This window comes from Eublepharis macularius, chromosome 15, assembly GCF_028583425.1.
Source record: "Eublepharis macularius isolate TG4126 chromosome 15, MPM_Emac_v1.0, whole genome shotgun sequence".
In the NCBI taxonomy this organism is placed as follows: Eukaryota; Metazoa; Chordata; class Lepidosauria; order Squamata; family Eublepharidae; genus Eublepharis; species Eublepharis macularius.
Window position 1 is genome coordinate 16502073 of NC_072804.1, and position 11606 is coordinate 16513678.

General features: G+C 42.5%; 1 protein-coding gene across 3 annotated transcripts in view; it reads left to right on the plus strand.

Annotated features, from left to right (window-relative positions):
• The window catches only part of KCNIP4 (potassium voltage-gated channel interacting protein 4), a 408354-nt gene extending 397390 nt beyond the window's left edge, over window positions 1-10964 (plus strand). For all 3 annotated transcript variants that reach the window (XM_054999384.1, XM_054999383.1, XM_054999381.1), the window contains exons 6-8: window positions 3924-4028; window positions 7199-7261; window positions 10917-10964. In XM_054999384.1, coding sequence (XP_054855359.1) covers window positions 3924-4028; window positions 7199-7261; window positions 10917-10964 — 216 coding nt within the window. The remainder of the gene's footprint in view (window positions 1-3923; window positions 4029-7198; window positions 7262-10916) is intronic.
• Window positions 10965-11606: the final 642 nt, after the last annotated feature.

Consider the following 11606-nt stretch of genomic DNA (forward strand, 5'->3'; position numbering starts at 1 on the left):
AGAACTTCTGTCATGAAGTGCCTTCAGTTCTAAACTTGTACTGTTTAGAACTTCTGTTGTTAAAGGGCAGCCCTGGGTTATTCCTCCATTTTGACTGTAAGCCTTTATCTAAACCACGATTCCATTCAGGACAAATAGCTTATTCAAAGTTACAACAATATCTGAAAAATATAAATGGTTTACCTCTGCAATCATGAACTACACGCAGCACATAAAATTATACAATTATAGTGGAATATTAAACTCACCAACTGAAATTCCTATACACTCCTAAACCGTATTAGCCATTGATATTTTCCATAGGACGAAGTCCTTCAATCTTTCCTTCTGGCAACAATATGTTAAACCTTATCTTCACCAGAGAGCTGAATAAAGCCCAAGCCAAACAAAATGGAATTTATTCAACAATATTTTGCCAGCAGTGCAGACAAACATAATACCAACGGTTATGAAAAGCAAGAGAGCTCAAAATTTACATTCAGTCTCTGATGTGCAAAGGTCCTCATCCTATATATCCCAGAGGCCTCCATTTGCAAAAGTCTATTGGTTACACTGGAGACATTGTAAAGGTGTGGGGAAAATCTCTGGAGAACAATAAATCTCATCTCCTGGAGCATGTCCTCTCTCTACCATAGGCGCTTCCAAAACATGATTTTTAATCCTAGACGTGCAGTAATATACATGATTTAATAGTATGGTGGTGATGCAAATATACCACATTTTACATGGACATAAGATTGCGTAAACTACACATTTTGTATTACAAGTAGAAAAATGAGAAAGCTTAATTGGTCTTAAGGTTACAGGATGTTGAAATTTCTTAATCTCTAAGGCCAGTGCGCACTCTGAACATCCTCCACATCTAAAATGCCCCATCACACTCATCAAACATTGAAAGTTCTGTCTAAAATCAGAATGAGTTATTACATCTCAAATATTCCTAGTTCTCCTAAACCCAATCTGGGGACCATTCTCACATTCCAGTATAGAAGAGACCAAGAACCAATACTTATTAATGCTATTCTTAATTGGTTTTGCTAACATAGTATATTGCACAGCCCACGAAATCCTATTGTCATTTTGCTAATTCCTTGCTTTCCTTCCCCAAATAAAATTGATCTTTGCACAACCTGAGCTCTTTTTTAAGCATTTAACACTACCCTCTGTACAAATTGTTTTTCTAATATTGCACTCTCCCTGACAAAATCCTGCTGTAATGTAAAGTTCCTTCTAACTCTTAAAAAGTGTCCAAAAGGTAGGTTATATCTAATACGTGGTGAATGGAGGAATGAGGTTTTATCATTGGGTTTTCTAACAACATCACCCCTAACATGATATATATCCTTATATACTATAGTGTCCAAAAATGGAATAGATCTCTCATCCTGGTGGAACTCGAACTTGATGGTGACAGGTAGTTCATTCAACCAAGTAAAAAAATCATTCAGCCTATCCTTATTTCTAAAAATTACAAACACATCATCAAGATATCGTTTATAAAGGACAATTTCATCATAAAAGGGATTTCGTACCAGGTGGCATTTAAAAGTATCCTACAATGTCATCATAAACAGATTGGCAACTGATGGAGCAAAGGGATAGCCCATAGGAACTCCACTGATTTGATAATAGAAGGTTGCTCTGAATCTAAAATAACTTTTATCCAAAATGATGTCTACTAACTCCATCAAAAAACAAGTAGGAGAATGCTGTATAGGTCATTTAAGAAGCATTTGTTCCACAGCCACCCTCGCCTCCTCTGGGGGATATTAGTATGTAAGGACATAACGTCCATCAGTTTTGGTCACAGATTCTTGGGGCACCTTTGTTAAGGACACTAAAGATCTTATTAAGAAAGTTGAAGTTATTTAATTGTAATAATTTGTTCACAGAATCACAGAGCGGGAAGGGGCCATACAGGCCTTCTAGTCCAACCCCCTGCCCAATGCAGGATGAGCCTAAAGCATCCTTGACAACCATTCATCCAGCCTCTTCTTGAAAACTGCCAGTGAAGGGGAGCTCACAACCTTCCTAGGCAGCTGATTCCACCTTTGAACTACTCTGTGAAAAAGTTTTTCCTAATATCCAGCAGGTATCTTTCTGTATGTAATTCAAGCCCATCGCTTTGAGTCCTATCCTCTGCTGCCAAATGGAACAGCTCCTTGCCCTCCTCCAAATGCCGGCCTTTCAAATATTTCAAGAGAGCAATCATGTCCCCCCTCAATCTCCTCTTCTCCAAACTAAACATTCCCAAGGCCTTTAGCCTTACCTCGTAGGGCTCAGTCTCCAGACCCCTGATCATTCTCGTCACTCTCTTCTGCACCGTCTCGATTTTGTCCACATCCTCCAGAATTGCACACAGTACTCCAGGTGCGGCCAGACCAAGGCAGTATAGAGAGGGACTATGACCTCCTGCGATTTCGATGCAATGGCCCTTCTGATTCAACCCAAGACTGAGTTTGCCTTTTTTGCCACTGCATCACACTGACTGCTCATATTTAGTTTACAGTCCACTTACCCCAAGATCTCTTTTGCATACACTACTACCCAGAAGTGTATCCCCCATCCTGTATTTGTGCTTCACATTTTTGTGGCCCAGAGGTAATACTGTGCACTTATCTATGTTGAATTGCATCCTGTTCACAACTGCTCACTTCTCCAGAGTATTCAGGTCTTGTTGAATTTTAACTCTCTCTTCTTGGGTGTTTGCCACTCCTCCCAATATGGTATCATCAGCAAATTTAATGAGTAGCTTGTTTACCCATTCATCCAGATCATTGATAAAAATATTGAAAAATACCGGTCACAAGCCAAGCCCTGTGTCACCCCACTGAACACCTCCCTCCAATCTGATGAAACGCCATTGACCGTTACTCTTTGGGTGAGGTCCTCTAACCAGTTCCCTATCCACTGAACTGTCCTATAGTCTAGTCTGCAGTCTTCCAGTTTACCCCTTAGAATGTCATGGGGAACCTTATCAAAAACTTTACTGAAATCCAGGTAAATTACATCAACAGAGTTCCCAGAATCCAGTAAGCTCGTCACTCGATCAAAGAAGGAAACCAGGTTGGTCTGACATGATCTGTTTAGGACAAAACCATGTTGACTTTCCCGGATCACTAAGCGGTCCTTCAGATGCTTACAGATCGATCCCCTTAAATCTGCTGTAATATCTTCCCTGCAACAAAAATCAGACCGACCGGCCTGTAGTTTCCCGGGTCATTCTTCTTACTTTTCTTAAAGATTGGGATAATGTTCGCTCTTTTCCAAACTTGTGGCACATCCCCAGTCCTCCAGGAGGCCTTGAAGATGATGGACAGAGGCTCTGCAAGTTCTCTAAGCACTCTTGGGTGCACACCATCCAGCCCAGGGGATTTGTATTCGTTCAGTGTAGCCAGGTGCCTCTCCACAACCTCTCTGTCAATGTCAACTAGCCCCCCCCCCCAGGTGTCCTATCGTGTCTACTACCATCTCTAGATGGGCTCGAGTTCTTCAGGGAGAAAACAGAGGCAAAAAAGTCATTAAGCCTGACTGCTTTTTCTCTGTCCTCCATCAGAGTTTCTCCTTCCATTCCCAACACCGGTCTAATTGCCTCTTTTACCTTGTGTTTGCTTCTCACATTTGTAGTAGTTTTTCATTTGTCTTTAAATTGTTATTTTGTATTCTTGTATGGGAGATCTGGTATAAAACACTTTGGTTAAACCTTGTTTCTAATAAACCTGTTTTCACAGTGGGTTGTTTATTTTGCTAGTCTGAGAGAGAGACAGAACGAGTGGCTCAGTGTCATCAAGGGAGTGTCATGGTTGAATGGAGATTTGAATGCAGATTTCCCTGGTCCTAGTCCTCTGCTCTATCTAACCTCAGCACATCAACATGGTATTCTTTCCACATTAACATGTTTCTTTCTTTCTTTTGCTCCACAGGAAATGCTTGATATTATGAAAGCCATATATGATATGATGGGAAAATGCACTTATCCTGTTGTCAAAGAGGATGCTCCAAGGCAACATGTGGAAACGTTTTTCCAAGTAGGTTAATTTTTTTAAAAAGATGGTCTTAAAAACATCAGATTGCCTCCTTGCGTTGTGACTAGGTGGCAATCTGATGACTATTAAAAAACTTGTGGCTCTTGTTAGGTGACCTTAACTTCCTTGATAAATCTCTCCCTTGCCCTCCAACCTCCAACTTTCTCTCTTTGGGTTTGTTCTGTCTAGGGAACAGTTTATTTTAGTGATGCGCAATTTGGGTTCAATATTCCTTTAAAAATTCTGAATTTTACCTCATTCAGTAAAATTCAGTATTACCAAACTCAAAAGGAGTCCAGTAGCACCTTTAAGACTAACCAACTTTATTGCAGCATAAGCTTTCGATACAATAAAGTTGGTTAGTCTTAAAGGTGCTACTGAACTCTTTTTGATTTTGCTACTACAGACTAACACGGCTAACTCCTCTGCATCTCAAACTCAAAAGGGAACATTGAATCAGATTCGGTATTCCTGAACTCAAGTTTACCAAATTAATTCAAGTTAATTCAGTAATAGCAGCTGGGCTATTCCTTTGCTGTTCCTTTTCTAAGGAAAAGCAAAGAAATTTCCTGCCTTTTTTACCAGTTGGGAGGAGAGAGAAGGGAAGGTGAAGTGTGGCAGAGGCAGAAGAGAGGGGGAAGGAGGAAGGGAGGAGAAGTGAGTAGCCAATCCTTGCAGGAGCTCTCCTTCCCTGGCCAATGGGATACACTAGAAGAAGGTCTTTTTTCAACTGCCCCCACAAGGAGTTAAATAGGCAGGCTTGCCTCAGAGCAGCCTCCATTTTGTGTGCTCTGGCTGCCTGGAGAGATCTGAGACTCTGTCTGCTGTGGCTATGGAATCTCTCTCTCTGGGGACGGGCCTGGGCCTGGCCTGTTTTGGACTCAATGTGGACTGCTACTGGATCCTGTTGTCCAGTGGATTCCTTCCTGCTGGTGCCTGCTAAGAACTGTACCTGGTATACTTCTGCACCCGGAGGACTTCTGCTGCTGCCTGGTTTGAGAGTCATAGACTAACATCCCAGCTGCAGCCTCTCATCGAGGAATTGTATGTGTGGGCAACCATGTGAGACCTGCGCATCAAGGCTGGAAAACTGGGCTAAAACTAATAAAATTAATTTCAACAGAGATAAATGCAAAATTCTGCATTTAGGTAGGAAAAATCAAATGCATAATTATAGGATGGGGGAGACTTGTCTTGGCAGTAGTATGTCCGAAAAGGATTTAGGGGTCTTAATAGACCATACACTGAACATGAATCAGCAGTGTGATGTGGTAGCTAAAAAGGCAAATGCAATTTTGGGCTGTATCAACAGAAGCATAGTGTCCAGATCACGTGAAGTGATGGTATCGCTCTACTTTGTTCAGGTTAGACTTCACCTAGAGTATTGTGTTCAGTTTTGGGCACCACAATTTCAGAAGGATATGGACAAGCTGGGATGGGTCCAGAGGAGGGCAACGAAGATGGTGAGGGGTCTGGAGACCAAGTCCTATGAGGAAAGATTGAAGGAGCTCGGTATGTTTAGCCTGGAAAGGAGATGATTGAGAGGTGATATGATAACCATCTTCAAGTACATGAAGAGCTGTCATATAGAGGATGGTGCGGAATTGTTTTCCATCACCTGAGAAGGTCAGACCAGAACCACTGTTTCAGCTAAACATTAGGAAGAACTTCCTGACACTTACAACGGTCCCTCAGTGGAACAGGCTTCCTTGGGAGGTGATGGGCTCTCCCATCTTTGGAGGTTTTTAAGCAGAGGCTAGATGGCTGACAGCAGTTCTGATTGTGTGAACCAAGGCAGATCATGAGAGGGAGGGCAGGAAGGGTTACATCAGTGCTTAGTTCTCATGGCCCACACCCAGGGTAATGCTGATCACCACTTTGGGGTCAGAAGGAAGCAATTCCTGCAAGCATCTTCTGGGCATGGAGCAGGAGTCACTGGGGCTGTGGGGGGTAGTTGTGAATTTCCCACACTGTGCAGGGTATTGGACTAGAATCATAGGGTTCCTTCCAACCCTATGATTCTAAGGGCACCTTCACTGAGTTGGCCAAGCACTTCACCAGTATGAGAGATGGAGAGTGGACGGTCAGCCTGCTGGGGGGCACTTGGATATTTTGAGGGGCATTAGTTTAGTTCTGTTGGACTTCCCTTGGGATGAACTTGCATTTGGGAGTGCACCTTGGCTGTGGCATCCTTGTCCTATGCATATGTGCCCCTGGGAAAAAACCTGGAAAAGTTCTCATCTTTAGGAACACTGAGAATGGCTGGTCACCCTGTTCAGGGATGCTGGAGGTTTTGCAGGGGTGTCCGTTTGATTCTCTTGGACTGTCTGGTATAGAACTTGCATTTGGGCGTGTCTCTCTAGCCATGGCAGCCTTGTTCCATGTGTTTCTGTAGTAGGAGTCAGCTTGGACTTTCTCCCCCCCATGGGAACAAATGGAGTGGCCAGGGCACCTACTTTGGGGGGGGCATGAAATAGCCTTCCGGGGTTCAGCCCCCCTGAAACTTGGAGAGTCTTTTGAGGATAGTAAGGTCTCCTGAAAATGTGGTGAAATTCAGTCAAAAAATGACACCCTCCAGGTCACTGGAAAAAAGCCCAAACTGAGTTTACCATAAGAAACAATGGCTGAATTTTACTGATTTTTTTTCCCAGTTCGGTATTACCAAACCAACTTTACCGAATGTTTTCCCCATGCACACCCCTAGTTTGTTTTGTTGAGTATAATATTTGAAGACCTAGGCTTGGATCCTATAACAATGTTCCCCTTGTGTTTATCTCTGGTCACTGCAGAGGTTTTTCTCAGCTGTGGCACTCACATCCTCTGCCACTAGCACTTCTGGTTGCGGAAGATCAGTGTTTTTCAAGGAGCCCTCATGCAAGCAGAAATGCTAGCAGCAGAGGAAGCAAGCATCTTGACAGAGAGAAACCTCTGCAGCAGAGGCTGGAGGAGAGCACGAAGGGAACAATGTCATAGAGTCCAAGCCCTTGACTTGAATCTAGATCCCCATGCCTTGCCCAATTGTAAAGTGTAAGCAAGTGACTGAGGGTCTTAGCCATCACAGAGGGGAGCTGTGTATGTTACATATCTCCACCTACTCCTTTTCTTCAAGGGTAATGTAAGGAAACACTTAACGCGAGCCTGACCTGACTTAAACGACATTCTTTCTTTGGCAGAAAATGGACAAAAATAAGGATGGCGTGGTTACCATGGATGAATTCATTGAAAGCTGCCAAAAAGTGAGTTGGCTGCGGTCACTTCTCATGGTTGTGACAGGTCTTTTCTTCCAACTGAGAGCCAAGCTATAAGTGAGGAATGACACTTACCTAGCAAGCGAACAGACTCGTGTGTATTCCTCCCTGTTCACTTGCCCTCCACTCGATTGAGTGGAGCACAAGTGGAGGGCAAGTGAATGGGGAGGAATCCACGCGAGTCTGTTCACTTGCCAGGCAAATGTCATTCCTCACTTGTAGCTTGGCTCTCAGGGAACCCACCCAGCCTCCTATAATTTGGGGGGAACTAGTCTGGTTTTGAAATGTACACTTTCTCCTCAGTTGCTAAGTATTCTTATGGTAGTGAATGTAAAGGCTTTGGGTTCGCTGCTATGAGGTAATTTTTTGGGTATTGCTCCTGAGGAGTACAGACATCAGCAAAGCAGGAGGTTCAACAAAACAACAGATGATGTATTTGTGTACTTTTAAAGGACAGCAGCTCAGGTCTCCAGACAGTCACAAGAGATGCCTGGCTGAGGCACTTAAGCTAGTTACAGCTCCAGGTTGTGATTTAAATTCCTTTTAGTGCTTGCTGTTACAAATAGGTTTTCCTTGCCAAACCACAGGTTGGATGCTCTCATACCCAAGAATCCACCCACACCAGCTTGCCCTTTCCCAAGAGTCAGACTAAAGGGTACAAGCACTGCTTTCCACCGGAGGCACTCCTCATGACTCTGTCCTCTCCCACTACCAGGCAGAGTGCCCCCCCCCCCCGTGATTCTGTCTGCTCTCTTGCTGAGGCAGGAACCAGCCGAAGTGCTGCTGCGTTTCCCTCCAGCATTCCATCCCCACCCCTAAAAGTGATTGGAGGCTCAGGCGGTGCTCCCATAGGCTCAAGGATGAAACAGCTGAGCAGCCATTTTACCTTTCAGGGTCTCTCACACCTAGTTTGCAGCAAAGTAATGCCCGTGGCAAGAGGCGTTTTTGCCACTCAGGCGTGCTCTTTTGATGAAGAACCAGAAATCTTAGAAAGTGAAGTGAAAGCTGCACTCAAAGCAGCTGGGAGAAACAAAGCACCTGAAGTAGATGGGCTGCTAATAGAGCTATTTCAAGCCACAGAAACTGAGTCCATCAACATCTTTATGAGAATCTGCCAACAAATATGGAAGACAAAACAATGGCCCACAGACTGGAAACGCTCAGTCTACATTCCAATTAAAAAAAATAGTGAAGACCTGAAATGACAACTGATGAAGGTTAAAGGAGGAAGCGCCAAAGCAGGATTACAGCCAAACAACAAGACAAAAGTAACTACTACTGAGGAATTCACAATTTTAAAGTTGACAATTAGGAAACTGAAATTCTTCAAGTTTTCTCTTCCTTGGCTCAATCATCAACCAAAAGGGAGACCACAACCAAGAAATCAGAAGATTGAGACATGGAAGCTGTGAGGAAACTGGAAAAGATCAATGAAAGATAAGGATGTCTCTCTGGGGACCAAAATCAAGATAATCCAAACTATAGTATTCCTCATTACTATTTATGGAGTGAAAGCTGGACAATGATGAAAGCTGACTGGAAGAAAATTGATTCTTTTGGTGCTGGCGAAGTTTTGTGAGCACTATGGATGACCAAAAAGACAAATAAGTGGGTTCTAGATCACATCAAGCCTGAATTCTGTCTAGAAGCTAAAATGACGAAACTGAGGCTATTGTACTGTGGTCATATGAGAAGGCAAGTCTTTCTGGAAAAGTCAGTAAGGCTAGGGAAAGTTGAAGGCAGTAGGGAAAGAGGAAGACCCAACACAAGATGGGTTGACTCAGTAGAGGAAGCCACGGCCTCCAGTTTGCAAGAACTGAACAAGTCTGTTAATAAGAGGACGTTCTGGAGGTCTTTCATTCAGTGGGTCGCCATAGGTTGGAGGCGACTTGATGGCACATAACACACACACACACAGTACATGTGTGCTTAACTCTTCCCCAACCTATTGTTCCCCCACGCCACCCCAGTCAGCCTCCAAGATTGGAAAAAAACGAAGTTAGGCTTAGTTTTGAAATGCAGTGCTCTTCACAACTCCTTTATGGATATGTAAAAACGGGGTCTGAGTCCATCCTGGGTTGCTCCATCTTAAATACAGTTAGTTGAAAAACAGAGTGCCATGGTAATCAGAACACTTCAAGGAGAAAACTCTGTGACTAACTTACTACAAACAATTTAAGTCACAATATAACAATATGAACCAAGATTTTTTTTACCAAAATCAAAAGTTCAATCATTCCAATTCAATCATTCCATAAATTTACAGACAGTACAGAAGAATGTATACACACCCTTTAGCGAATGGCCATTGTGCATGGATACTGATATGTGAAGGTTTTTTTACTTACTACTCTTGGTAACTGCCAGGAAGAAGGGGTGCCGGAAACAGGATACTCTCACTAGCAAACCAGTTGTGGTTACTACAAATTTGTGAGCTACATATGCATTACTTATCAAATATTATATATGGATTATACATGGATTGATGGTATATTAAACCTGTGAGTTTTTCCCATTGTTAAATAAGATATACTGATGGTGTACTTGATGGAATTTGATTCTGGATTATACTAGTCTTTTTAGATGTATGCGTGATATTTAAGAGGTACGGTCCCTTTAAGATAGCACTTGCACTTTTGAAGAAAGAGTTTACAAGCATTTGTGCACTTTAACCTTGTATTGATTGATGCTACAGGCAGGCTATTCAGGACTTGTATACCTTCTGTAAATTTATGGAATGACTGAACTTTTGATTCTGATAAAAAGAGTCTTGGTTCATATTGTTACACTGTGACTTAAATTGTTTGTAGTAAGTTAGTCACGGTGTTTTCTCCTTGAACCATCCTAAATACATGCGAATATGTTGTCAAACACACAAAAAACAACTAACAGTCTGAAGATGAACCAAGATCAAACAGTTAACTCTCTTTTGTAGAAGAGCAAGATTCGAGTCCAGTTACACTTTACAGACCAACAAGATTTCCAGATTATATGCTGTCAAGAATCAAGCCCGGTTTGTCAGATACTTGACTCTCAAAAGCAGATACCCCGGAAACCTTGTTAGTCTTTAAGGCTGTACAGGACTTTTTATTGCAAACCAACCTGGCACTCCCTTTTGGGGAGTAATTTTGTATACCTAAATTAAATATTAAGAGTTCTTTTTTATTCCTGTCACCACATGACAGTTGCTAGACATACACAGAGGGTTTTTTAAACATTCTTCAGTAATGTAAATCAACACAACTGAATTTTCTTTACTGTACAGAAAAAAGAAAATTTAATCAAAAAGCATTATGCAAAAATACGCTCATATAGTAATATTGATATAGTTGAAAAAGCTGATCATGTTTTCCGGAAATTTCTTCTTGCTAATACGTTAAAGACATCTATAGCTAAATTTTGAAGGTTTTTCCAAGCATGGGCTCTAGAGGTGTGGCTGCGTGCTTCCTACAACGGGCCTGGACCAAACAACAGCATGTCGGCCAGACATCAGGGGAATGTCTTTTTGAAGCCACATCTTTCAGCATGTTGGGGGGAGGTCTAGTTTCCTGCCATGAAAGCGTCTCTGCTTTTTTTAACCTTCAAATGTGAACTCTGTTTCTCCCTTGCTCAGATAACAAAGTGCTGGGTTTTTTCTTTACAGGATGAAAATATAATGCAGTCCATGCAGCTGTTTGAAAATGTGATTTAACTCCATACCGTTCTTTCAATTAATGGACAATTATGGACAATTCTGCAGCAACAACTCCATACAGCCGCCGGCACTTTGAACCATAACACAGGATCTGCTCAGCTTTACACTGAGATGTGTGTAATGCAAATAAGCTTTGTTTAATAAAAGCCTCCCTAATGAGACTATTTTTTCCACCAGTTGAGATAAAACAGTCCTCTTTAAACTATACTGTTGTAGATGATCTTGAAATTGCATTGGATTTGGAGAACATTCCAAAGAAAAATAATGTGAAGACTGTGTTATTGCCATCCCAGCCTTGATAGGCGAGGTTTGAAAGACAGAGACAGAAAGAGAGGTAGGGGGAAAGGCAGGGCGTTTTACTCATTTTTATCAGATGAGTTTCTAGAATGTAAAACACTTTATTTTCATGCTCCCTTTTTTAAAACTAACCATTTCCCATGATTCCCATGCAGCTAGCTCCACTTAGGGCACCATCTTTTCTGTCACGGCTGGGCTCTTTATGGCGCACAACAGAGTCCTGTTTCTTCCTCCCTCCCTCCTCGGTACCACCACCACCACCACCCTACCTACCATCCCGGGCACCAAGTGCTGCTTCTGCATGCCTCCCCCCCCCCCCCCAAGCCTGCCTTTTCTGGAGCT